This window comes from Terrapene carolina, unplaced genomic scaffold, assembly GCF_002925995.2.
Source record: "Terrapene carolina triunguis isolate 2854851 unplaced genomic scaffold, T_m_triunguis-2.0 Scaffold833, whole genome shotgun sequence".
Taxonomy (NCBI): Eukaryota; Metazoa; Chordata; order Testudines; family Emydidae; genus Terrapene; species Terrapene triunguis.
In genome coordinates, this window is record NW_020665184.1 from 3,375,478 (window position 1) to 3,403,087 (window position 27,610).

Sequence of the window (27,610 nt, forward strand, 5' to 3'; positions counted from 1 at the left end):
GTCACAATTCTCTTGCAGGCTCCAAGACTTGGAGAAGGAGGAAGAAGGGCTGAGTGAGAAGGTAAGGTTCTCGTCCCATTGTTGGTGCGTTACCCATTTCTGCTGATCGACGCGTTTCCAAAGAGACACCCAGGCTTTCATGGACTGTCTTGAGTTGTCACTCTCATTAAAGGGGCTTTGGGTACCGTGCACACATGGCGTTTATTCTGGTGCTGCTCCCCGGTGCCCTTCTATACAACAGCACTCCTGCTCTGCAGCCACGCAGTGGGTATTTCATGAGGTGTTTCTGTCCTCCTGAATTTGCCTGTGTCTCTTAGTCAGGCCTGCCAAGCAGCGTTAATTTGCAGAAGTGTCTTCAGTGGAATTTAGCTGATTTCTCAGCTGTATCCTGCATACTTGGCCCAAGAGTCACGTCCGTTCTGAAGTCTGGCTTAAAAGTGTGATTCATTGGCCTGGCATGGCAGCTTCCGGAACCTCACAAACAGACAATGCAACTATGACAGAAGGTCCCAGAGGCCCATCTGAAGTTGGGTCCTTTGTGCCTGGTGCTGTACAGACATAGTGAAAGAAGGTCCCTGCCCTGGGTCAGAACTAGGGCTTGGCTGGTCAGGGCTAGTCCCAGAGACCAGGGGTCAGAACTGGGGCTGGAGCCTAAGAGTGGTAGCCGGAGTTCGGGCCCGGGGTCAGGGTCCTAGTACTAATGCCAGGGGGAGGGAAGGAAGCCAGCGTTTGCGGAGAAAAGCCAGGGTCAGAGCTCAAGCACCGAAACCTGGGGTCAAAGCCGACCGAGTCCAAGTACCAAAGCCAGGGGTCGGGCCCGGAGTCCAAGCTCAGTGGCGGAAGCCGAGGGTCCAAGATGCATCTCTGTCGCTTCAGCTGCTGGGAGGAGGGTCCCTCTCGTTGCACGGATGCTCCCTGGAACTCCCAATCGGTACTGCAAGGGAAGCTGTCAGTCTGGCCTTCCGAGGCAGTACTTCCTGTAGTTTCATCTCCATGAGGTCTGGGCGGTAGTGGCTGCAAGCGGACGGTGGCTGCCAGGTGGTGACCTGGAGGCGCTGGCCTTCCCGCATCCTGCAGACCTGGGTTCCAGTCCCATCCCTGCAGAGCTCAGTCTAAACAGACAAGGGTTGGGAGGGGGAGACTTGGCCAAGGCCACCCAGCAGGTCGGTGGCAGGACCAGGAAAAGAATCCAGGTGTCCTGAGTCCCAGGCCAGTGCCCTCCCTGCTGGGACGTGCTGCTCACCCTGCCCTTGTTCTGAAAATCAGCACGACACATGCCCCGTTGCGGGGGGGCCTCTGGAATCTGACTTAATACGGAGATAGGAAAACTTGGTGAGAAGGGAAAGGGCAGATTGCCCCGCTGGACCAGAGAGGGGAACGCTGCAGACTTGTTTCAGTAAGAGCCTCTCGCTCATCTGTTCCCCGGCTCCTCCGACACATGCTCCTGCAGTGAGGTCATAATCCTGTATTTATTCTATCAGTCCGTTTCCGTAGAAACCGCTGTCATGTCACAAACTGGGCTTCGTGACTTCACTCCAGAGCTGGGCAAGAGGAGGCTGGAAACTCAGCCTGCACCGTTAACCCACCAGCGTGGCGAGAAGCTTGTAGGGGCAGGAGGGTTCCCGGGAGGCTCGGATGAGGGTCGACCTGCCCCAGGGCTGGGTGGATTTAGCAAAGACGTGACCTAGCAGAGACTGCTGCTCATTGGTAACGATCCCTGCATTCGGGATATTGCAGCCAGAACCCCCTGAGCAAGAGTAAGGATGATTGTGATAACCCCGGGTTCTGGAAGGGCCATAAATGCTGCTGCTTCAGGGTGTAGGCTTGGACCTCTTAACTATTGGGGTCAGGAAAGAACTTCCCCCACCTCCCCTTACTGTCTCTCCCAGGGCTTCACGCACCGTCTTCTGACCCGGCTGGTGCTGGCCTCTGTTGGAGTGGGGTAGCTGGGCCCCTGCTCCGGCCCAGCCGAGCATCTCCTCTGGCAATCTTGCTATGAAATAGCAAAGCCGCGCTCCGCTACTGCAATGAAGGAGCGTCTCCCTGCGGATGGCAGTAAGGCAGCCCAGGCCCCAGTAACAAGCCGGTGCTTTCTCCTCCACCACGAACGTCGGGTCGCAGAAGCTGTGTGCGCCCGGAAGGAAAGGCCATGGGAGCACCCGGTGCCCGTGCGGCTGGGGGGACTGGTCGTAAGCTCGTTGCCTGTAACACCTGCTTCTCCTCCTTGTCCCCTCAGGAGTGCGTGAAGGAGAAGCTGAGTCTGGTCCATGGCTTCCTACAAGCAGATGCACAGAATCAGTTGAGCGACCTCGAGACCAAGCTGCACCGAGAGGAGCTGTCGGAGGTGTGTGTGTGTGAACACACGCCTGCCTGCCTGCATACATGGGAATGGGGGGACCAAGGCGTAGGCGCTCAAGGTTCCTGCCTGGGGGCTCTGGCTTCTGCAGTCAAGTGGTGGCTCAGAATCTCAGATTTCATTTTTTAAGAAAAGGTAGGGAAGCCTGAAACCATGACCCGAGTATAACCGATGTCTGTCTGCGTCTGCAGCCAGCCTGAAACAGCCGATCGCTACGAGGAGCGTGAACTGCCCCGTTCATCTTAACTCGGAAGCCTGCTGCCACCCGAGCAGGTGCAGGGCGGCCTGTGGCCAGGGCAGCTATGGGGACCCAGGGGGAGGGGTGTGTTGCATTCAGCCCTTGGAGGGCTTTGTGGTGGTCCTGTGTTGTAACTGCGCCTTGCTCCCCTAGGAGGGGTACCTGGCCAGGGTGAAGGCCTTGCTCAGCAAAGAGCTGTCCGTGGAGAACGGGGACGCCGCGGCGCTCAGCCAGAAATCCAACGGGTGCTCCGAGAATGGCGCCTACGGCAGTGACGAGGACTCGGAGAGAGCCGGCCACGAGGGGGAGGAGGACAGCGCTATGGAGACGGAGGAAGCCGTGGCATCCTCCTCCTCGTCATCGGCAGCCATGTCAAAAACCCGCAAAGCCAGGAGGAGCAAATCCAACGGCGAGAGCAAAAGTAATGAGCTAGCCTTGTGCTGCGCTGGCAAGCGAGGCCGGGTCTGGGGGTTCTGCCCCCTGGAGCCTTGCTTCGCGGTGGAGTTCCCTTGCTGCTTCTGGGCAGCCTTACTGACCCCTTTCTAGACCCTCAGCTGAGATGGGGCTGCCCCCCACCCAACGCTCCTCAGTGCTCACCACTTCCCTTGGGGAGGCTTGGCTAGCCAACTCCCCTTGGTGACTGCCGGGGCCGGGTGGCCAGCTGGTTTGCATGCTCGCCGTGCCCCTTGGGAGCTCTTCCTCGGGCTCGTGGAAATGCCTGCTTGGTTGTAGGCACCTCGCAGCGCAGAAGTGGGTACGAATGTCTCCTTGGCATCCGATAGCTACCTCACCCATTTGCTGTACCCTGATGCAATGCAGAGGGTCAGACTCCTGGGGCAAGAGGCACGCTGCCCTGTAAGGTTTGGTTTCATAACCTCCTGGTCTTGCTCTGTTCACTCTTAAAGCAAATAGAAAATAAGCAGAAATCTCTGTTGCGCAGGAGCTTGGGCAGCAAACAGCTCCGATGTAAATGCTGGTGGTGTATTGCCGGAGCACCCCGGAGCCGATGGTCCCTGCCACCAAAGAATGGGGGGAGGGCAGGAGCTGTGCTCAGGTTTGATGTCTCGGAAGGAATGTGGCGCCGCCTCGTTTCTCCACCTGGGCACAGGGGAGTTCTCGGGCACATGGCGCAGGAATGGCTGGTGTCAGACATTGATGGCCAAATTCTCAGCTGGGCTGAGGCTCTTCTGTGCTGCTCTGGCTTCAGAGCGGGTGGAAGCAGACCTCTGGTATCCCCCCTGCACACAGGGTCCTCCCTGGTTGGTGTGGAGCTGGTATCTGCCCAGTTCCCAGAGTAGGGGGCTGGTTGGGGGCATGGCTGGAGTGCACAGCCCTGTGGCTCTTCTGTCCATCCCAGGGGCCATGGGAAGCAAAGCGTGAGCTAGAACAGCCTCGAGGCTGCTCTAAGCTACGCCAGGAGTGGAGCAGGCGGGGAATGCAAAGGTGGGTCAGGATCAACTCTGCTGCTGCCCCACAGGCTGGAATGGAGTAAAGGGAAATCAGGCCCTCAGGGTGGTGTGTGAATGTGCTGAGTGATGCGGGCCGTGTGCTTTTCGCTAGCGATGAATGACAACGGTTCTTCTCCCCGCGAAGTAATGATTGCTCTTTTTCTTCTGACAGAATCGCCAGCCAGTTCCAGGGTTACCCGGAGCTCTGGCAGGCAGCCGACCATCCTCGCTCTGTTTGCCAAAGGGTCAGTACGTCCTGCCGCTCCTGGTTGTGATTCGTGTCGGTTTTGAGATGGATACGTGTCTTTTTTAATCTCCTAACAGTTTATTTTTGCTAGTGGTTCATTGGCGTCCTCCCTCTTCTTGGTTGTTCTCTTTGCACGGTTGCTCATTGAATAGTTGGTACGGGTTCTTGTGAAAGATTCCCAATGGGCTAACAGGGTGGATCCTAATATTTGCAGGTCCATGACTGTCTAACAGCCTCTAACTTGCACATCCTGTAACCAGCAGGGGAATGACCTCAAGTTCAGAAAGGGACACCTCAGCTTGAGAATCTGTTGGGTATCTTAGCACAGCGGGGTCCCAGTCCTCGATAGGCACGTCTCTAATCCACCCAATGTGCAGTGCCTGACACCCTGGGGTCCTGGCTCATGGCTGGGTGGCGGTAATATCAGCTGATAAATGTCTTATTTTGATTGACTAAGTTACGTTTATGAGGGTGAGAAGGAAGCTGATGTTCTCTCTATGAAGGTCCGAGGTGTGGTGTGGGCTAGTGGGTAGGTCTCTGGGCTGGGACTTGGCAGAGCTTCTGTCCTGGCTCTTCCACTGCCTGCCTTGTGACTTTGGCCAAGTCCCTTCCCCGCTCTGCCTCTTTCCCCTCCTACCCCTTGTCGGTGTAGATGGTGAGTATGTTTGGGCCGGGACTGTCTCCTATATCTGTGTAGAGCTTGGGCCAATGGGGGCCCAATTTTGGATGCTATTAAAACGCAAACCGTTAATAAAACCAAGGTGTAGTGGAGCAGAATGGCTTCGCCGGTTCTGCCATCAGGTTTGTAACAGCAGCTGCTGCTGTTGGCCGTGCTTAGACAGCCCATTCCGGCTGCTTTGGGCAGACTGTGCTGTTTGGGTCTATTTTTCCATCGCCTTCTCTGAAAAGCAATTGGCTCCTTTCAAAGAATTGATGGTTCTGTTGGTTTTCACCCTTAAACCCAACAGATCCAACAAACGCAAATCGGACGAGGTGAACGGAGAAGTGAAGCAAGAAACGAATCCCGAGAAGGAGGAGGAAGAGCTAGAGGAGAAGGTACGTCTGGCGCATGTTTGAAAACAAATCCTTAGCCAGACATCTCGTTAGGCTATTAAGGAAGAATAGTCAGGCAGATTTAAAAATGTTATTAAAGTTAATGTTTCAAATCAAATGTACACAAGTTAAGAAGGAAGGGACTGTACATCTGGGGTCGGGCTTGGGTTATGGGGGATTGCAAGTATCGGTTACAAGGTTCATGAGATACATAACCAGCATAGATCCAGATTGGGGTGTGGGAGTTTTTGGATAAATGGGCCGCCCATGGAATGTATTAAGAGTCCAAGTCAGTATTGGTGGAGACAAGAAGTACATGGGTGGGGTGCGTCTCTCGGTTCGTCAGGGAAGGGAGGAAGTGGGTTATTTCCCTGGTCGGCGGTCTCAGTTATTCGACATGGTACTGGCGGTGTCCTGTGACGTGTTCTGTGTCGATGTCTCTGGACCACCTGACGGGGTCGGACACCATGAGCTGTCTCATGTATTTCTGCTGCGACTCCAAATTGCTTAGTTTGTAAAGCTGTTGGGCTCTTACATGCATTTCTTTCTTTCCCCTCTACTTCAAGGAGCAAGATGAAAAAAGAATTAAAATTGAAACCAAAGAAGGGTAAGAGCAGCTAAAATTTCTTTAATCAGGTGTTTGAATGTTCTGGCTTGTGTGTGCGTGGACTAGATGACCTCTCGAGGTCCCTTCCAGTCGCGTGTGTTTGTGTGTTTCTCTTTGCAGAAATTTGTCACAGGCTCTGTTGTGGCAAAAGACAAAACAAAAAATCAAAACGATTTCTAGCTGAGTTTTCCTGTCCGTGTCCGACTTCATCACCCTAAACCTGGGGAGGCAGAGACAATGTTAAAGAAATGGAAGCAATTTCGTGTCTGAAAGAAAAATGTTCCTCTGGTAGTTTATTAATTTATTAAGCGTCTGAAAATATAGATGAGTGATTGGGTCTGGCTCAGTGAATTCCTTTTTTGTGCTTCCAGCTGTGCTGTTGCTGTGAAGGCTGGGCTGTCCGAAAGGGCCTCGTGGGGACTGTTTTCAGCAATGCCCAGGTGTCCTGTTAAGTCAGTGGAACTTCGGGCTTGTCTGTATGCAAAAGTTGTATTTCTCTGTGCCTCTGTTTCCCTATCTACATATTGAGAATAATGAGATTGAGCTGTTTGGTAAAGCGCTTTGAGATCTATGGATGAAAAACACTCAAGAAGAGCGAGGGATTATAGCTAAAGCAGTACAGCGCGCCCCCAGTGTGAATGCGGTATTCTGGTATAGCTTTTCTTACACGGGGATCGTTCACGCTGGTGTAAGGCCTTGCCTGCCTTGGAAACTAACAGGAACATCTCTCTGTGTGGACGCTTTTATTCCAGAATCAGAGTGCCTTTTTCCGGGTTAATCTGCTTTCAAAGGGGACTAAGCTGAACCAGAAAAAGGTGATCTTATTCTGGAATGAGAGCAATCCACATGGAGAGCTATTTCTCGTTGAAGTCACACCCGACCTAGTACTGGATTAACTTCCTGGTGTAACTGCAGCCACACTAAGGTCTGTTTTTATTTTAAAAACATACAAACAAACAACACACGTACCCCCAGCCAAAGCAGTAGTTGTAGCAGCATGACACAAGTGTGTCGAGAAGGCCCCTGGCTCCTGAGACACTTAGGTCCTTTTGGAAGTTTTACGCGCCCAGAGCTGGGCATGTGCCTCCCTTCGCCTGCTCGGGAAAGCCCAGCAGGAAAGTTCGGTGAAATGCAGAGTTAATCAAAAAGAGGGAAAGCAATTCACCCCCATCCGAAACCCTCCAGCAGAGTCCGGTAGCGTGTCTGACGCCCCCTTTGAACTGGTGACAGTGAGTGCGGGCTTGGGGGAGGGGGCTCTTAGTATTTTCAGCTGATCTCTTCTGCTTCTTGGGCTGAGGGCTGGATGCTGGAATCTGTGAGCAGATAGTGTGTGAGGAGTTCGGTGCCTTCCTGTAGCACGAAACCACTTCAGCTAGAACAGCGCATTTGTTTTGTGGGGCATCGGCAGTGAAATGTTTGCGTGTATTCGGGTCTCTCGAACCGCTGAGAGCACTGGGTATGCAGGTGGTGGAATAGCCTCGCTCGGCTTTTTTGTCCTGTGCCTTCATTCCTTGTTTTGATGTATTTTGTGCCCAGGTCTGAGATAAAAGAGGAAGCTACGCAGGTTAAAACCGCACCACCTGCTAAAGTAAGTGGTTTCTCCTGTTCTCGTCAGTGCTTGGGCCCTGTCCGAGCACTGCTGACAGCTTTTCAACCGCTCGGAGTGGCAGCGAGTCAAGAAAAAGTACTTTCCAGTGCACACGTCACTCGCACCACCACATGATCTTTAAATGCAGCATTTACAGCACGAACAAAACGTAACGAAGGCATGTGTGTGTTGGGTCGGTGCAGTGAGTCCTTCCTCCTGCCACGCCTGGCCAGGTCAGAGAAGTTGCCAAACACCTGGTCCTAGACAATGTGTGAGGCGCTGGCGATTGTTTTACTGCTCCAGATTCCTGGTAGATTCAGGACTGGCCGTCAGCGTGGGAACATGTAGTGATACTTACGGAGGGCTGAGGCTGGTAAATGGCAGAACTGTTAACGGGGAAAGCTCCTGATGTCTCGTGATGTTTCCCTTGCAGACCACGCCTCCCAAGTGTGTCGACTGCAGACAGTACCTGGACGATCCCGATCTCAAGTTCTTCCAGGGGGATCCCGACAATGCGGTAAGCGGCTCATTGCTGGGTTTAGAAACGTGGCCGTGCTGCTAGGAGTGAAGGTCCAACGTGCCCCTCTCTCTCTCTCTCTCAGCTGGAGGAGCCGGAGATGCTGACGGACGAGCGCTTGTCCATTTTCGATGCCAACGAAGATGGGTTTGAAAGTTACGAGGATTTGCCCCAGCACAAAGTGACCTCCTTCAGGTGAGGTTTCTTGCACTGTTACACCAACAATAATTTGGCAATGCTGCATTTGTAACCCCTGGGGCAAATCAGAGTCCAGGGGGGTCGCTCTCTTCTGCACAACATGGAGAGGCTTGGTTCTGCCCTGAGCACTGCTCTAGGCGGTGAGACTGCTTCCCCATGCATGTAGCCTGCAGCTCGGTTCCCGGGCGTGCAATCCTTCCTGCCCTGGTCAAGGGAAGCGTGTCCGACACAGGATGTGTAAATGCAGAGCTGTTTGCAGCGAGCCCTGGATGCTGGTTTAAGCTGAGTATTAAATGCAACATCTGTGAGGTGTTGAACAACGTGCGATCGGGAAACGTCCTTTCTCCTCTCTCGCACAGCGTCTACGACAAAAAGGGTCACTTGTGTCCGTTTGACACCGGTCTCATAGAGAGGAACATAGAACTGTACTTCAGCGGTGCTGTGAAACCAATCTACGACGACAACCCTTGTCTAGATGGTAAGTGTCTTTCGGCGCAGAGCTGGGGCCAGACACTGGCCTGCCTAGTACCCTGGGACTTTCTCAGGCTGTGTCCTGAGGATCAGTCCAAAGGCCTGGGAAACCCAGTCTTTGTGCCATCAGTGGGATCTTGGCAGTGCAAGGAATGACCTCTCCTCTCGGGTGATGTCGCTAGCACTAGGTTACTGCCGCGGAGTACATTGTTCGGTAATTCTGCAGCAGCTCGGTTATGCTGGGGCTGGGGGGCCACATGGTAGTGCTGATTCTGAACTGAAGTTCAACAGCCTGTTAATGGCAAGTGTTTTAAAAGCAGCTGTGCTCTGATTTGGGCCAGTAAATCCGTGTGAGGGCCTGGTTCTCCGGGGGTCTGCAGTGTGTGCAGTACACTCCCGTTGTGAGCCGGTAGCGTTTCTCACCCGCCCTGCTCAGGTGCCAAGGGCGGCAACGGAGAATCTGGCCCCTCGGCAACAGAATCCGAACCCTTGCGGTGGGTGGGTGTGGGTGTGTGTGTGTGTGTGTGTGTGTGTGGAAACATCCTTCCTCTTCCCCGCTCAGGTGGTGTCCGAGCCAAGAAACTGGGTCCCATAAACGCTTGGTGGATCACTGGGTTCGATGGAGGAGAAAGAGCCTTGATCGGCTTCACTACGGGTAGGTCTGCAAACGGGGGCGTTTCAGGGTGCTTCTCCCTTGGGGGGGGCTGGCGGGATCCCTGTGTTCTGAGGGTGGGGAATGGGAGCCAAGGCACTCGATAACGGCCAGAGTGGGTTGCTGCAAATCCATTGCTGATGCTGGGGGGTCTCAGCTGTTCTGTGACGTGTTCCGTAAAGCCCCTGCAGTCACCGTCTCTGGCAATCTCTCTCTGCTTCAGCCTTTGCGGATTACATTCTCATGGATCCCAGCGAGGAGTACGCTCCCACCTTCGCCTTAATGCAGGAGAAGATCTACATGAGTAAAATCGTGGTGGAATTCCTCCAGAACAATCCCGATGTCAGCTATGAGGACTTGCTGAACAAGATCGAGGTGAGACGTGGCGTGTCCGTCCTCTGACTCACAGGTCTCACCGTTGGGTTCCCAGCCCCCAGGAGCATTGGGGACAGGAGCCGAGGGGTCACGGCCGGGCTGCTAAATGGCAGGGGGCGCGTGGCGAGGTGAGAGAAGGATTCCAGGACGTGTCCCGCTATGGGAACCGCTGGACTAGCTGACTCTGAACTCTTGGGTCTTTGACACTGTCTGTATGAGGATGTCCATCCGCTCCTCCCCCTTGAACGGGGTGTGGGTGAGGGAGGAGGAGATGGACTTTTATTCTACTTGTGGTTTGTCTCAAGCCACATTGTAGGTTGTTCCTCTTTACTAACCCCTCCGGAGGGTGGAGCTCTGCCTCTGGTTCTTACCCTCTCCTCCGCCGTACGGCGAGGGTGAATGTCCCTCGTCCGCAGAGCTCTCCCACAAGGCCTCGGCCACGCTGAGGCCTAGTCTGAGGGCTGATGTGGCGTGTGGTGTTGCTGCACGAGGGTGAATCTCAGCCTCGCCGAGCGAGTGACAGGCATACCTTTTCAGTCGCTATTGGTGCGTCTGAGAACCAGGGCCCCCAAGACTCTGGCTCCCTGTGAAAACCTCCGTGCCGTTGGGTGTAGAGCTGCAGTGCCCTCGGGTGGTGTGAGGCGTGCTGTATGCGGGGATGTCCCATGACCCTCTGCTGCGTCTCTCCAGACAACGGTGCCGCCCGCCGGGCTGAACTTCAACCGCTTTACGGAGGACTCTCTGCTGCGGCACGCCCAGTTTGTGGTGGAGCAGGTGGAAAGCTACGACGAGGCCGGAGACAGCGACGAGCCGCCCGTCCTCATCACGCCGTGCATGAGAGACCTGATCAAACTCGCGGGCGTCACCCTGGGGAAGAGGTAGGCTGGGGGGAGCTGCCAACAGCAGTGCTCTGCTGGAGGTTCTACGGGCACTGCATCTCGGGCACGGGCACTGCATCTCGGGCCTTGCCTCTGCCCAGCGTTATGCCACGTTGAATTCACACCCTTCCTTATTCCAGGGTAACTTCCCTGGCTCTAGACAGACCCTCGGGGATCTATATGCCAGCGTGGGGTGAGTTGCCATAAGGGGCTTGGTTAGAAATGAGAAATGCTCCTGAACGTGGCTTCCTGATCAGTCTAGTCGGGCGCAAAGAAATCCCCTCTGCGTTGCTGTTCAGGGAGCCAGGGCGGTCTGGTGGTTAGAACACTGGGCCGGGATCCAGGAGACCTGGTGTCCATTCCCAGCCCGGCCACAGCGTGAGTCCCTGCATCTCTGGGCCTCGGTTGCCCACGTGATCCTTCCTTCATCAGTCTGGATTGTGGGGACTCTCTTACGAGTGCATTTCATTGCCTGTTACAGGGCTTTTCCTGCCAAGCCAACGGTTATAACACGGTTTATCACGAGATTCTGTCGGATGTATTGTGCCAGCTTGCTGTGGCTGGCAGAGGCATGCAGGGCGAGGGGGGGTGTGAGGAGAGCGGTCAATAGCGTTGCACGTAGCCAGAATTTTTCCGTCCCGGTCTCTGGTGGGAGCGGGTAATGCCACCAGTGCAGGACTATGCTGCAGCGGGCAGTGTCTGAGCTGCTCTCCGTTCCAGGCGAGCTGCGAGGCGACAGGCCATTCGGCATCCCACCAAGATAGACAAGGACAAAGGGCCCACCAAGGCCACCACCACCAAGCTGGTGTACCTGATCTTCGACACCTTCTTCTCGGAGCAGATCGAGAAGAACGAGAGAGAGGAAGACAAGGAGAACGCCATGAAGCGCCGGCGCTGCGGCGTGTGTGAGGTAACCAGCAGGCTAGGCCAGAGCTGAGCTGCGTCTGACCCCCAGCTTGGGGGCACTGGATGCTGGGATCCAGACTTGCCCAGCTCTGGGGAGAGTGCTGGGGAATGGGCAAGGCTAGCTGGCTTCCCGCTGCCCCTTGGGCTGTGTGGCTGGCTGGACGTGGTGCCCCAGAGGGGAAAGGCTCAGTGGGGTGACGTTCTCCTTTCCGGGGACAATGCGTCCATTTCCCTGCAGCCTGAAGAAGGGCAGCACGCTACGGGCGAGAACAGTGCGGGGAAAGGAAGGAAGCTGTGCTGTGTCAGGGCGGCTCTGCTGCGCCTTCAGGGTGGCCAAGCAATTTCCCTCCTGGCCTGGTTCTCCCGGAGGCCCCGTTGGCACCTCCAAAGCCAGCCAGGGCTGCTCCACGGCAGGAGGATGCTAAGGAGCAGCATGTGGCTCGCTCTCTCTCGGCTCCAAAGCCTCTTCTAGTCAACGTGAGTCTTTGCACAGGCTCTGCTCATGCCCGTGGTCAGGAGCAAGCCCTGACGCAGCCGAGCGCCACGTCCTCAGGGACGACTTGCTCCTCCGGCTCCTCCACCATTCGCAGCCGCTCAGCCTTCGCCCTTCTCCCCTTCCCTGCAGGTTTGTCAGCAGCCCGAGTGTGGAAAGTGCAAAGCCTGCCAGAACATGATCAAGTTTGGCGGGAGCGGCCGGAGCAAACAAGCCTGCCTGCAGAGGAGGTCAGTGTCCCGAAAGGTGGTTCTGAGCACCTGGGAGCAGGGCAGAGCCTGGGGGGTGGCGGCTTGGGGCCGAGCAGGGGGTTCCTCTGCTCCTGGGGGCAGTGGACGCTACTGTACAGGGAGTCGTCAGTCTCCTGGCAGGAAAGAATCAAGAGCTGGTACTACCCGGGATTGGAATGACCAGACAGGACAGAGCAGGGGCCCATCTAGTCGGGTCTCTGTCTCCAGCAGGGCCAGCACTGGAGACAGAGACCAGATCCCCTGCAGCAGACAGCGATGGGGTAACCTGCCCCTGGGGGAAATTCCCGCCTGACCCCCAGTCACTAGAGCTCAGCTCATGCCCTGAAGCACGAGGGTTTATGGCCCTTCCAAAATGCTCGGTAGTTTGAGAGCTTTCCCGGTGTAAGTCTGGAGACTCGTTGGCCACTCAAACGTTGAACCCGCTGCTCTCTGTTGACGGGGCGGAGGGACATGATGCACACGCTAATCTCGGTGACACGTCCAGACCAGACTCAGGTAGTGATGTGATCATAAAACGTGAACAGAAGTGAGTGAAATTCCCTCCTCTTCCACGTCAGAGATTGAGTGGGGCAGGGACGGGATCACCTGCCCGTCTCCAAAGGGGCTGAGCACGGAGGACTCTGCAGAATGACTTAGGCAGCAGCATGTCAGAGTTGGGGATGGGCTGTAGTTGGGAATAATGGTCGGGGAGCCGGGGGTGGAATCTGGGGCTGCAGCAGCGTCTCCCAGTGTTGGGATGGGTTGGACAAAGCACTTGGGAGCCTGTGGAAGGAGCCGACCTGCCCTGGCGGGTGGTGGGGACTGGGCGCGTGGCCCGAGAAGGCCCCGTCAGTCACCGGATGCACTGACTGTCGCTCCCACCCTAGGTGCCCCAATCTGGCCGTCAGAGAAGCAGATGAAGACGAGGAGGTGGACGATAACATCCCCGAAATGCCGTCACCTAAAAAAATGCTACAGGGAAGGAAGAAGAAGCAGAATAAAAGCAGGATTTCCTGGGTGGGGGAACCAATCAAGGTAGGGCCGGAGGAGATGTCTCACTGGCAACGCGCATTCCCACCCGAGTAAAAGGGCTCGTTGTCTGGCATCGACGTCATGAGCAAATCTCCCCAGCGGGTGTAACTCTAGGCTTGTGTAACCTGCCAGCTGGGAAGCTGCAGGGTTCTCGCTGCTGCCCCATTGCTGGGCCTTTAACGCAGCGCTCACGAACAGCCCCTGCTTTCCTGGGTGGATGTGGATCTGCTGTACGGTGTGCACAGCCAAAGGGCAGGTGCCACTTGCACGCTGCTTAGGGAACGTGCAGCGATCCGCCGCGCAGGTCTAATGGCGTGTCTCTGTGACAAGCGCGGGACCATTTGAGATGTACGGGCCGCCTGGGGGAATTGTGGCTTTTCAGCCACGCCTCTCTTGTGCGCTCTAGCCTGTTTGTTATGCCAGCGCGCTGTATTGGGAGCAGATTTGAGTGGGAGTTTGTGGGCCTGTCAAAGGTTAACCCTCAGTCTGAACCTTTCCTTGTCTCTGCGGGGCTCAAGGCCTCGCTAGAACCTGGCGTCTCACGGGAAGTGTCAAGCTCCCGTTGTTTGCAGGCTGGGGTGGTGGCTTGCGTGATGGCTGGGCTGTAGCCGAGGAGTGGCTACAATGCGGGGGCCAGGACCCCGTCTCTAGGAATAGATGCGGGTCAGCGTTCACGGCTTCTCCGGCCCCACCAGTGAGGAGCTCTGCTGCGGTCACAGCGGGGGATGCGCAGCGAGGCTGCCTAGAGCGAGGGCTAATGAAAGCCCTTCACCTCCCTCGAGCGGGCATGTGACGGCTGCCCTCGTGGCCAGCACACCGGGACTGAGCCAGGGGACCCCAATCGCTAAAAACAGGAGCTGAGGCAGCTGGAGCCAGAGCGCGAAGGCTCCTTAGCCGGGGCTGTCAACTCGTAGGTTCTGCGGAAGGGCGCGGAGAGGGACGAGCAGCACGCTCACCGTGGGTTCCAGGCGCTGTCTAGCAGGGAGGGGAGGGTCTCTAGCTACGAGCCATGGGAGAAATGAGAAGACACTGGGTAATGGGGTTTCTGCCGGTTCTAATAACCAGCCTTTGTCCGCAGCGCGATGGGAAGAAGGACTATTACCAGAAGGTGTGCATCGATTCCGAGACCCTGGAGGTGGGGGACTGCGTTTCCGTCAGCCCCGACGAGCCCTCCAAGCCTCTGTACCTAGCCAGGTTTGTGGCGGTCCGGGGGCGAACACGCACTTGTCTGCGTGCCAGAGGGGTTCTGGGAAGGGGCCGGTGCAGGGCTCACAGGGGCGTGTCCTGCAGAGATGTTGGGAGATCCCTGTCTGCGTGGGGCTGTCTCTCTGCTGTTAGTGGGCCGTGGAGGCCCCAGCCTGGAACCTGCACGTACGTACGGAGGAGCTTGGTCTAAGTACGCATGACAGATTGGGGGGAGGAGGGGACCCTGGCTCTGAGAAGGGAGGTGACTTGCCCACCGTCATCCAGCAAGGCAGTGGCAGAGTTAGAAGAGAACCCGGGTCTCCGGAGTCCCAGTCCAGAGCTCTCCCCTGGACCCTCTCTGCCTGGGGTCTCGTTAGCCCCAGCACCGCTCAGCCTGTCCAGCGATGCGGAAAGCGTCTTTCCCTCGGCAGCCTGGGGGTGGTGTTCAAACACAAGCCTTTCCCTTGCAGAGTCACTGCGCTGTGGGAAGACAGCAGTGGGCAAATGTTCCATGCCCACTGGTTCTGCCAGGGCATCGACACGGTCCTGGGGAAGACCTCGGACTCGCTGGAGCTCTTCCTGGTGGACGAGTGCGAAGACATGCAGCTGTCCTACATCCACGGCAAAGTGAACGTCGTCTACAAGGCGCCCTCGGAGAACTGGGCCTTGGAGGTGGGTGGCTGCCGTCTCCTTGGCAGGCCTCGGTGGCAAAGCTAGCCCCGCGGGAGAGCTCTGTGTGGTTCGGGGCCCAGCGTAGGCAGGCAGGGCCTGGTCTGCTTAACTTGGGGCATCAGCAAGTGGCAAATGCTTTAAGTGCGGCTGGTCGTTGAGCTCGTGGAGGCTTGGAGAAAACAGCCGTCTGACGAAATTGACTCGATTGCTCGTGTCCTCGTAGCACCTAGCGGCCCCAGACGAGGTCAGGGCCCCGTTGCACGAGGTGCTGTATGCACAGCTAGTGAGAGATGCTCCCTCTTCTGAGGAGCTTGCAGTGTAAACGGATGAAGGGTGGGAGGGGAAACAGAGGCACAGAGAGAGGAAGCGCCTTGCCGACCGTCACGCGGCAGGTCAGTGGCAGAGCTGGGAATAGAACCCAGGCGTCCTGGCGCCTCTCGTCCTCGGAATGATACGCGGGCTCCGTTTGTGTAACTTCCTTGAGAGACGTTTGCGAGGGGAACAGAGGTTCTCCCCTTCCCCCACGTGTGACGCTCTGGGTACGTAACAACGTTCTGTCCGGCGGCGGGATCCAGCCAGCTGCTCGCCCCCTGGCTGCGGGACCCCTACGATTTGTCTTTCCCCACAGGGGGGGCTGGACATGGAGATAAAGATGGTGGAAGATGACGGCAGAACCTATTTCTACCAAATGTGGTATGATCAAGAGTACGCCAGGTTCGAGTCTCCTCCGAAGCTCCAGCCCTCGGAAGATAACAAGTACAAGTGAGTGCGTGAGGCTGGCTGGCTGGCGGGAGCGAAAGGCTCCATCTTCTCTCCGAAGATGGGTTTAGCCGTAACTCGCATTAGCTCAGGTTTATTTGTACTCGGGTTATTGCCCAGGTCAAGGCAGGCAGAGCTGGCGCATGGAGAGTAGCTTCAGACCAATCGGGGCAGATTGGCTGGTTCTCGTTTTCTCAGCTCAGCCGTCTGGGGCACTATGCTAACAGTAACTTGGGGCTTATTGGAAGAATATTGTCGGCTAATTCACACCGAAAGATGATTTTATCTAGTAGTATTTTCAACTTCTATCTTGGCTCAAATGGGAGTGCTGATTAAATCCCCCCCCCTGCCCCCCCCAAAACCCCCAACAAACCCCCCCCTCCCCCCCCCCCCACAGCAGTTTAAGCCAGTGTGGGATACGTGTGAAAACCAGCAGGTGTGATGTTTGTTGTGCAGGGATCAGGCCCCCATTGTGTTATGTGCTGTGCATACAACAGAGGCAGTCCCTGCCCCCAAGAGCACAGGTTCCAGCACCCATCAATATCTCCGCAGATGGTCCAGCTCTGAGCCCTCTGCTTTCCCCACAGGTTCTGTATGAGCTGCGCTCGCTTGGACGAGGTGAGGCAGAAGGAGATACTCAAAGTCATGGAGCCCCAAGAAGAGGTGGACGGGAAGATGTTTTACGGCCTGGCGACAAAGAACGGCGTGCAGTACAGGATAGGAGACGGCGTCTTCCTGCTGCCGGAGGCTTTCTCCTTCAGGTTGGTTCTTGCCAGGCGGGCACGGGGTGTCTCTTCTCGGCGGGGTTTATTCACAGCCCCCATGGCAGAGTCGTCTTCAGTATCTCCCATAACGGAGAACACACCAGTCTGCGCTTCAGCTGTAAATTAAGCACCAAACAAGCCAGTTGTAAATGGATTCCTAGATGTTTAAGTCTAGAAGGGGCTGTGATGATCATCCTGTCTGACCTCCCACAGAGATCCTCCCCCCAGTTTGGGCTAGAGCAGTCTCTACAGAAAAACACGTAGTGTTGATTTAAAGAGCATATGTGATGGAGTATCCACCCTGTCCTTAGGCAAACTGTTCCCCTGGTTAATGGCCCTCCCTGTTAAAAGCTCTGCCCCTTATTTCTAGTCTGACTTTTGTCTGGATTCAACTTCTGGCTGCTGGGTCTCATTCTGCCTTTTTCTACTAGGCTAAGGAGCCCCCTGCTCTCCTAATCTCTTCCCCATGTAGCCACTTGTAGCCTGGGATCAGGTCATCTCTTAATCTTTTCTTGGGTAAACTCCATAGATTGAGCCTCTTTAGTTGGTGTATGGACATATAAGCCCACTACAACTGCTGGGTGAGTTGGAATAAAATGTCTCTGGGGGGCGGGGGGGAAATATAGCTGGCCAGACACGTCGCTGGTTTGGCTGAAACTCGGGTAACTGGTTCTATAAACTGACTGGTACGCAGCTCGTCAGCAGCAGAGGAGAAGTCTCACGGATGCGCATCAGCCTCCGTCTGGGGAGTGGCTGCACCGAATCGCTAGCCGTGATAAAGGCCATGACCTATCATGCAGCTGCCTACAGGAGGGTGTTGTCTTTGAGTCGTGCCTAGGAGCCCAGCACGGAGCAGGACCCTGCACAAACACCCCACAGTTCCTGCCCCGAAGAGCTTCCTGCCCAAGTGACTCTGTCTTGCACCCTCCTCTGAAGCAGCTGGTCAGAGACGGGACACGGGGCTAGAGAGCTCGCTGCGTCTGAGCCGCTGTGGCCAGCATCGGGGCTTTGATGTGCCTCTGAAAATGCCTGGGCTGCACACGCGGGAGAGGGGACCCCACAAGATCTCATCCCTCCCTGCTGCAGGCAGGCGTTCTGCTTCATCAGAGGGGCTCCTTAATGGGGGAACAGCCCCCTGGTTCCGAAAGCAGAGTCGCTGCCGGGCCAGGGGCGCTTCGGGGAGCTGCGCTGGATTGTCCTCTGAAGGGTGGGTCGGTGGGCAGCCCGTGCTTCAGTGTTAGCGCCTCTTATCCCCTGCTCCGCTCTCCCCCAACCCCAGCATGAAGCTGGCCAGCCCAGCCAAGCGCCCCAAGAAGGAGGCCGTGGATGAGGAGCTGTACCCAGAGCACTACCGCAAGTCCTCCGAGTACATCAAGGGCAGCAACCAGGACGCCCCGGAGCCATACCGCGTGGGCCGCATCAAGGAGATCTTCTGCAGCATTCGCAGCAACGGCAAGCCCAACGAAGCCGACATCAAGCTGCGGCTCTACAAGTTCTACAGGTGAGCGGGGCTGGGCTCGGGCAGAGCCTCCGGAAGGTCCGTTTGGGGAGGAGCAGCACGAGTAGGGGCCTTCTCCGCCCTGTCCCCAAAGCAAAGCCAGCGTGCTGCGTAGACAGACCTGAACTCTCCCTGGGGCCTGGCTGTATCCGCACAGGGTCCGTCTACGCTCAGCTAGGAGGGCGCTTCCTAGCTCGGCCAGACAGACGTGCTAGGTCTGCAGCCAGGGATAGCCTGGGTGGGCGGCTGCCTGAGTCCGAACCTCCCAGGGCACGTACTCCAGTGGCTAGCCCGAGCCGCTGCCTGTGCTACACACAGCTATGCTGCTGTTTCTAGCATGCTAGTTTGAGCAAAGCTAGTGCACGTCTGTCTGTCTGAGGTGGGCAGCACACTCCCAGCTGCGGTGTAGACGTACCCATTCAGGCCTAGCCAGGCTCTGCACTGTTCCTAGGTTTCCTCTCAGCCCTGCTCAGCCCACACTCTAGGTCATCCTTCAAGAGCTACTCCCACCTCCTTGTGTGTCCTGCCGGGGTAACAAACCAGCTGCTTTGTTTATCAGAACGAATCTAACGTTCTCCAGCAGGATGCGCGCCAGCTAACGGGGTAGGAGAGATTTGGGTGAACATTCCTGTCTGTCTTCTCCAAGGGGACAGACTTCACACGGTGGATGTTGGAACTCAGGCAGTGTGCCCCTGGGTTGGAAGCACAGTCCCTTTCCCAGTCCCCCCCCAAAGCACACTCCCTAGTGAAAGTGACCTGTCTGCTGCAGGCCTGAGAACACCCACAAATCCATGAAAGCAAGTTACCACTCGGACATCAACCTGCTGTACTGGAGCGATGAGGAAGTGACGCTGGACTTCAAGGCTGTGCAGGGCCGCTGTACGGTGGAGTACGGAGAGGACCTGACGGAATGTATTCAGGACTATTCTGCCAGCGGGTCCGACCGCTTCTACTTCCTAGAGGTAACCTCTGCTTGGAGATGCACTGGGGCGGGGGGGAGCTAACTGAGCAGGTGACGTGAGGGGTTGCACATCGTAAACGTCAGCATCCGAGTTCTGGGGCACGTGCTCCAAACCATTCTTCATCACAAGTCTCAGGGACTCTTTCTACCTGCTAGGGGAGTGTGGTGCTGGGTACAATGAGCGTCTCTGGCAATGGTGAAAGACGCTTGCCAAACACTGCACTGCTTGACTCTGCCAAGCGTTTTTGAAAGGGAAGCGGCCCCGTCTGTCCTGAGCCGGGCAGCAAGGGCGGGAGCTGTTCTCAGGGGAGTCCAGAGAGAAGCATAAGAGAGCCCTATCTCCAAGAGCCGCCAGAAGCGTGTCGCAGATCCCAAAGAGGATTGCTTCGCTGTGGAGATGAGGGCCCGATCTGCTTACAGGATCACACGGGGGCTTGCGACCACCAGGTTTGACAAAGGGGTGGGTGGATTCTGGCGCTGCCCTACATTAAATGAAGCAATGTAGTCCTCAGGAAGACAGCGTCCCCCAAACACCAGCGTCATATAGGGCGCATGTGAGCCTTGCGTCTGTTCTCTTTGCAGGCTTACAATGCAAAAACCAAGAGCTTTGAAGACCCTCCGAACCATGCCCGTAGAGCTGGCAATAAGGGCAAGGGGAAAGGGAAAGGCAAAGGTAAGACTAAATCCTGGTGCTTTTGTCTCTTGCAACTTTTTTGTAGCTGCTTCTGCTCCATATTATCCCACAGCTTGCCCAGAACTTTGCAGGGAAAACAGGGTATTAGCCTGTTTGAAAGCCGCATTGTACGTGAACCAGACTCCGGAAATGCCAGTTTGAACTAACGTTTATGCAGGATTGTAAAGGGACAGCAATGTGAAACCTTAACCCACTTCCAAAAGCTTAGAGTAGTTTCCTGTATCAGAGTCGTGGCCCAGGCCCCCATTGTGCTGGGAGCTGTACGTTGTTTATTAGGTGTATGACGGTAGCGTCTATGGCCCAGAGCCCCATGGTGCTGGGCGCTGTCTGCCCCGAGGAGCTCAGCCTGGCATCTGCCCAAGCTGTTGTGCTGGTTTCGTGTTTCTTCTCTCCCCTGTTGCTGCGTGAAAGACCCACGCAAAGGGTCGGTCCTGGGGCCGGTTTTGTTTAATATCTTTATTAATGATCTGGAGGATGGGGTGGACTGCACTCTCAGCAAGTTTGCCGATGACACTAAACTAGGAGGCGTGGTAGATACACTAGAGGGTAGGGATCGGATACAGAGGGACCTAGACAAATTAGAGGATTGGGCCAAAAAAAACCTGATGAGGTTCAACAAGGACAAGTGCAGAGTCCTGCACTTAGGACGGAAGAATCCCATGCACAGCTACAGACTAGGGCCCGAATGGCTAGGTAGCAGTTCTGCAGAAAAGGACCTAGGGGTCACAGTGGACGAGAAGCTGGATATGAGTCAACAGTGTGCTCTTGTTGCCAAGAAGGCTAATGGCATTTTGGGCTGTATAAGTAGGGGCATTGCCAGCAGATCGAGGAACGTGATCGTTCCCCTTTATTCGACATTGGTGAGGCCTCATCTGGAGTACTGTGTCCAGTTTTGGGCCCCACACTACAAGGAGGATGTGGAAAAATTGGAAAGAGTCCAGCGGAGGGCAACAAAAATGATTAGGGGTCTGGAGCACATGACTTATGAGGAGAGGCTGAGGGAACTGGGATTGTTTAGTCTCCAGAAGAGAAGAATGAGGGGGGATTTGATAGCAGCCTACAACTACCTGAAGGGGGGTTCCAAAGAGGATGGAACTCGGCTGTTCTCAGTGGTGGCAGATGACAGAACAAGGAGCAATGGTCTCACGTTGCAGTGGGGGAGGTCTAGGTTGGATATTAGGAAAAACTATTTCACTAGGAGGGTGGTGAAGCACTGGAATGCGTTACCTAGGGAGGTGGTAGAGTCTCCTTCCTTGGAGGTTTTTAAGGCCCGGCTTGACAAAGCCCTGGCTGGGATGATTTAGTTTTGAATTGGTCCTGTTTTGAGCAGGGGGTTGGACTAGATGACCTCCTGAGGCCCCTTCCAACCCTGATATTCTATGATTCTATGAAAGGGTGGAAGGGCCAATGTACTTTCCTGGCTGGGGGTGGGGACGAAAGGCGGCGGGATGGTGGGAAGGTGGAGACGTCTGTTGCAGTGGACTTAGGGGTAGGTTCTCGCTCGAGTGGGTTAAACCCGTCCAGCCAGCGGGGGCTTAGAGTTGATGTTTTAAGTGCTGTACAGATGGGGGAAGGATCTCAAACACTAGCAAGGAAATAGACTGGGGGGGCTAATGCTGCTTGGGTGCCAGCCTGCCCTTGGGAAAGCAGCCCCTTACCCACCCGGAGTTCTTGCCTGCTCCTGACCGTGGCTGGAGAGGCAGCCGGGTGCCGGCACAAACGGTCTCTCCTTTCCCCACACAGGCAAAGGCAAATCGGTGTCTGCCTTGGAGCAAAGCAAACAGGAGGCTGCCGAGGTGAAGCTGTCCAAACTGCGCACCCTGGATGTGTTCTCGGGCTGCGGGGGCCTGTCTGAGGGATTCCACCAAGCAGGCAAGGAGGGGGGTGTCGTGCCAGGGCACTGGGGGGGGGCCCTTCGTCCTTGCGTCTCTTTGGTGTGAATTATTTCTAGTACTGTGGTGCCTGGAGGTCCCGGCAGGGGTGAGTCCCAGAGGGGCCCCCGTTCCTTGGCTTTTGCAGGTTGGCAGCCCCTTATTTGAAAGCCAAATGTGTGTCACCCCCTTAGGTTTACCATAACCTCAGCAATTCACCGATGGCATGTACCTGTGTTGCCAGAGGCTGGCGGAGAATCCTGGAGCTTGAACCGGGGGGTGGAGTGGAGGGGAGCGCAAGATTCACTTTGCTTTATAGTAGATTGCAGCAGTCCGCCCACCCCACTCACCGCCCACGACCACCCGGGGGTCGCAACCCACCGGTCTCGGCTGCCCTCGTGCGAGCAGGCCCTGGAGTTCCACGGCTGCTTTCCTGCCTCCGGACAGAACCTCCACGCTCTCCTGCTGGGTCCTGCACAGATGCTCGTATAAATCAGTCCCTGGCCAAAGAGCTCGCAGCCTAGATAGACCCAGGGGCTGGAGGGGAAACTGAGGCACAAGGGAGGGAAAGGGACTTGCCCAAGGTCAGTGGCAGAAGCGGGAATAGAACTCAGGTGTCCTGAGTCCCTGTCCAATGCTCCGCTCACTAGACCGCACCACCTCTCGCAGCCACCCACTCACACACATGCTCCCTGAAAATGACAGAGCCGCGTTGGGTGGAACCGGTGTGAGGTGCCTGCCGTGGGCTTCTGCTGGGCCTAACGTCCTCGGCTCCCCCTCCGTCCCCAGGGATCTCGGAGACGCTGTGGGCCATCGAGATGTGGGAGCCGGCCGCCCAGGCCTTCCGACTGAATAACCCCGGCACCACGGTGTTCACCGAGGACTGCAACGTGCTGCTGAAGCTGGTCATGTCTGGCGAGAAGACCAACTCGCTGGGCCAGAAGCTCCCGCAGAAGGGGGACGTGGAGATGCTGTGCGGCGGCCCGCCCTGCCAGGGCTTCAGCGGCATGAACCGCTTCAACTCTCGCACCTACTCCAAGTTCAAGAACTCACTGGTGGTCTCCTTTCTCAGGTGAGGGGCCAGGCCTTGCCGACAGCTGCCTGTCCCCTGATTGGCTCCCCTCGTGTCTGGGTGCCGCTGGCGTACCTGAGAAGCCCCCTGCGGACGTGTATCGGAGCAGGTGGGCTCTCCCGGGCATGCCCTGCTAGGGAAATGCAAACTGGGTCTGCAGGTGCTGCGGGGCTCTGGGCCCCACCTCTCCTCCCACAGAGGCTTCACAGGGCCTCACGTGACCTGTGCTTGGCGAGCTCTGACCTTAGGGTAATGGCCAGACATACGTGGGAAACTGAGGCACAACAGAGTGGGGGATGTGTCTTGCCCCGAGGTCAAAGAGCCCAGGAACCCGAGCCCTCTGCTCTAACGACCGAACTGTCCACCAGGAGGGGGGGAGGGGGGAAGGGGCTGCTGAGGACTCTCCCGACGGCCATGGAACCGTTGGCGGGGTAGGAAGGGAGGATCACTGGACTGGGGTTCAGCAGACCCAGGCAGGCGGTTCGACTCCCCTCCACCCCAAACTGCAGGAGACTTGCGCTGCCCTGCTTCCGAGAGAGGCTTGGGGCGAGAGAGTCACCATAATTGTGCCAAACCTCCAGTGCGGAGGGTTAGTTTGTGGCACTGGCTCCAGGGTCTGTCTGCCAGCCCGGCAGGAGCCTGTCTCTAATCTCGCTCGTCATCCCCCCCCCGTGCAGTTACTGTGACTACTACAGACCCAGGTTCTTCCTCCTGGAGAACGTGAGGAACTTCGTTTCCTTCAAGCGCTCCATGGTGCTGAAGCTCACCCTGCGGTGCCTTGTGCGAATGGGCTACCAGTGCACCTTCGGGGTGCTGCAGGTATGTGCCAGGCGCCGGCCGGGATCTGGGGGCGTGGGGTGGGTGCCCCGCTCCCATGGAGGCTGCCCTGGCCAGAGACTCGGCTGGGCCAAGCCCGCCTCTGCCAAACTCATTCCCCTTGGGGCCAGAATTGCAGCAGGGACGCCACGGCTGGTACGCTATGCCGCTGAGCCCTTTGGCCCTACTCCCCTGCGGCTGCGCTCCGGCTCAGGACGCCGCGGTCTGTGCTGGGGACACAAGCCCACGTTCGCGTTTGCTCAGGACGCTCTCCCTCGGTCCAGGCGGGTCAGTACGGCGTGGCCCAGACACGCCGAAGGGCCATCGTCCTCGCTGCGGCCCCTGGAGAGAAGCTGCCCATGTTCCCTGAGCCCCTGCACGTGTTCGCGCCCCGGGCCTGCCAGCTGAGCGTCGTGGTGGACGACAAGAAGTTTGTCAGCAATATCACCAGGTGAGCGCGTCTTTGGCAGGCTGCGCCCAGGCCTGGGGTGTGGACGGGGGCCCTGGGGCGACGGCTCTGAACGCCTGGGAGAGGAACAAGCTGCTCTGAGACGTGCCGGGTGTTCCCCTGTCTGAAGGGGGTCGGGCGGGGGCGGGGGCTGACACTAGCTGGGTGACCGCTTCCTTTATTCCTCCTAGAACGTACTCGGGGCCCTTCCGAACCATCACGGTCCGGGACACCATGTCCGACCTGCCGGAGATCAGGAACGGCGCCTCGGCACTCGAGATCTCTTACAACGGGGAGCCCCAGTCCTGGTTCCAGAGGCAGATCAGGGGCTCGCAGTATCAGCCCATCCTCAGGGATCACATCTGCAAGGTGAGGGGTTCGCTGTGGAGAGCAGCACCTGAGCCTTGCGGGGGCTGCTGCTGCAGGGGCCCCCTTGCGCCCCGCCTGGGATCAAGCCCCTGTTGGGCCTGGCCCTGCGCAGACAGAGCGAGGGACCGGCCCTGCCCCATAGCCAAGGGTGGGGTTATTTCCCCTTCTTACAGATGGGGGACCTGAGGCAGAGGCGAGGATGGAACCCAGGGCCCTGTGTCCTGCCCCCCAGGCCAACCTGTCCCTGAGCCCCCGGCAGCATCCTGCGTGCTGAGACCCGGCTGTGGGGCGGTATCGGGCGGGCTGCAGGGGAAGGCTAATGCTGGATCCTGGGCTTGGCCTTGCAGGATATGAGCGCGCTGGTAGCTGCTCGGATGAGACACATCCCCCTGGCCCCGGGCTCAGACTGGCGCGACCTGCCCAACATCGAGGTGCGGCTGTCGGACGGCATCACCACCCGGAAGCTGCGGTACACTCACCACGAGAAGAAGAACGGACGCAGCAGCACCGGAGCGTTGCGGGGGGTGTGCTCCTGCGCGGAAGGTACAGGGCGGGGGGGGGCAGGGAGCTGCTGCGGGTCCGTCACCCAGTGGGTGGTGCCGAGGGGAGGGGACTGGAACTATCCAGCAGGGGAGGGGGACTGCTAATTAGTTCCTCCCTTGAAGTCTGAGAGCCCTTCTCATTCTAATGAGCATAGACTGCATCCGCTCGTCTCTGACCCACGGCTTGTCCTCGTTCTCAGTATCCATCTTGTGGCAATGAGTTCCACAGGTTAAAAACACTGTCAATTCCGTGGTGCTTCATTCCTAGGGCCCGTTGTGCTGGGTACTGGGATGGGACGTACGGGAACCAGGCTGTCTGCCCAGCTTCCTAGACATCCTCCCCTCTAGTCCGCTCCTTGGCCCCTAGCTCAGAGGAAATCCCTGTGCTCTGTTCCCTCCCGCAGGTAAACCGTGCGACCCGGCAGACCGACAGTTCAACACCCTCATCCCCTGGTGCCTGCCCCACACCGGCAATCGGCACAACCACTGGGCCGGACTGTACGGCAGGCTAGAGTGGGACGGCTTCTTCAGCACCACCGTCACCAACCCGGAGCCCATGGGCAAACAGGTGTGTGAGCGTGGCCCCGGCGACCGGGGTAAGCCCTGTGGTGGGCTGGGGCTCAGCCATTTGGGGAGGGGCGTGAATGTGGGGGTTGTGTTGGGGTGCAGAGGGGGGCAGGGAGATGTCTGCACAGCCAGTCGCTCTGGGTTAAATCACCTGTGAGCGAGATCCACTCTTGTGCTGGGGCTAACCTCAGCGGCTCTTTCTCGGGGGCGTGTGCGGCAGGGTCCGGCGCAGCACCTACCCCAGCACCCCTTCTCGCTGCCGTCCGACCGACCTTTGGCCTTAGTGGGCTGGGAATTCACAGCTGTTCCCTTTCTCAGGGCCGAGTGCTGCATCCGGAGCAGCACCGGGTGGTGAGTGTGCGGGAGTGTGCGCGATCCCAGGGCTTCCCAGACACCTACCGGCTCTTCGGCAACGTCCTGGACAAACACAGACAGGTGGGTGGCTGCTCCCTGGGGAGCGGGGCGAGGTGCTGGGCGAGCCAGTTTCCCCTGCACCCAGTGGGTGTGGTGCAGCAGGGCCAGTCCTCCATCCCCGCTCCTCTGTTCACGTCGGCGTGGGGCCAGTGTGAATGACCGCACAGGGTCAGAGCCCCGGACCTTTCGCCGGGGAATCGGAGGCTACTCTGGGCTCCTGTTTGGAAGCAGGATGGCCAGATAAGGAAGGAGAGAGGCTGGCTCAGAATGGGGTCATTGGGCGGGTGATCGCAGGGGAGGCCGTGAAAGCCGTGCTGCCCTTACCCAATATAACGTGGCCTGGATCTGCATGGAGCTCACGGCTCTCCTGCCTCTCTTCACAGGTCGGTAACGCAGTGCCTCCGCCTCTGGCGAAATCCATCGGGCTGGAGATCAAGTCGTGTGTGTTGGCGAAAGTGAAAGAGGAGGCCACAGGTATCTCGGGGCGCGTGGACTCCTAGCTGGTCTGCGCTCACGCTGAGGGAAGCGGGAAATGGTTACTGTACGCTCCAGTGCAGCTGCCCTCCCGTGGGCCCAAACCAGCCAGCGCACAAGCCGCTCTGCCTGGCGCATCTCGGTTATCGATGGTAGCTTCAGTTCGGTAACGTACAGCTACTGATCTCAACGGGGCACTTGGTCACTCCTGCCCCGCTTTGTGTGCAGTGCACGCTGGGCTTTGACGCGGTACCAAGCTGGAATTGCGCTTTAATAATCTGCCCTTCTGGGGACCGTTTCATTCCCGGGATCAAGTCTTGCTCTCCAGCTGGTGCTGGCGTGTTCCCCCCTCGCGTCCGTCAGAGCAGTTCTAGGTGGGGAGGGTCAGGGGATGAACAACTGGCTGCATGTAACGAGGAGGGGCTGCTAGCGAGCCAGGGTTCGCCTGCCTTGCCGTGCTGCTAAAACCCCGTGGAACGAACCTGTCTCGACAGGACTTCCGAACCGTGTTCTCAAAACTCAGGTGATTTTTGGCTGCTCGCGTTAAGACACCTTCTTTCCAGAGGGAAAGCACGTCTTGATGCTCAGACCCCTTCAGAGGTCTCCGGTTTGGCCCCCAGAATCGCTAGTCACTCTTGAAAATCTCAGCCTGGCTTCACATGTGGAGCTGAGCTGGGGGTGGGGGGGGGGGGGGGGGCATTTCGTGGTCCCGCCTGTGCTGATCGTACGAAGGAGCCAGGTCTGTTGCGGGAACTCTGCTGTCATGCAGTGCCAGAGAGCAGCCTGCCTTCTAGGCCAATGGTGTCTCTTGTTCCTTCACAGATCACAGCAAACCAGAAAAGATGGACGTTCTGGACTAGCGTGTAAATCTCCCATCTCCTCGTTCTGGCCCCTGGACTCCCAAACATGCACTGATTTTTGTTTGTTTTGTTTGATGACATGATGAGGTCTGTCTCCGTTCAGCTGTTCTCATGACCAGTGTTCGTCTCCTTGGCTGACCTTGGAAGCTGTATGTGATGGTCAAATTATCAACTACTAATCATTTTAGTGATCGGCTGTGCAGTGCCCCCACCGTGCATTCTGGATTTTAAGGATGATGTTTTTATTATGCATTGTATTGAAAATAATCAACCACTTGTATAAAGTGGAAATTAATACTTTATGTAGTTTTTATATGTTGTAATATTTCTTCAAATAAATCTCTCCTATAAATTA

At 57.1% G+C, this 27,610-nt stretch overlaps 1 protein-coding gene across 1 annotated transcript; it reads left to right on the forward strand.

Annotated features, from left to right (window-relative positions):
* Positions 1-27,610, forward strand: DNMT1 (DNA methyltransferase 1). The gene is made up of 33 exons (XM_024210155.1): positions 1-61; positions 2,237-2,344; positions 2,748-3,015; positions 4,215-4,287; positions 5,258-5,345; positions 5,909-5,949; positions 7,486-7,537; positions 7,971-8,054; positions 8,140-8,249; positions 8,612-8,730; positions 9,286-9,378; positions 9,599-9,750; positions 10,441-10,628; positions 11,349-11,538; positions 12,160-12,257; positions 13,145-13,292; positions 14,368-14,483; positions 14,945-15,146; positions 15,775-15,908; positions 16,493-16,666; positions 17,949-18,170; positions 18,937-19,129; positions 19,711-19,801; positions 21,566-21,694; positions 22,483-22,765; positions 23,443-23,584; positions 23,866-24,032; positions 24,221-24,398; positions 24,746-24,941; positions 25,345-25,508; positions 25,826-25,942; positions 26,305-26,395; positions 27,218-27,610. The coding sequence occupies exons 3-33, from the start codon at positions 2,916-2,918 to the stop codon at positions 27,253-27,255; spliced, it is 4,173 nt and encodes a 1,390-aa protein (XP_024065923.1). The 5' UTR covers positions 1-61; positions 2,237-2,344; positions 2,748-2,915; the 3' UTR covers positions 27,256-27,610.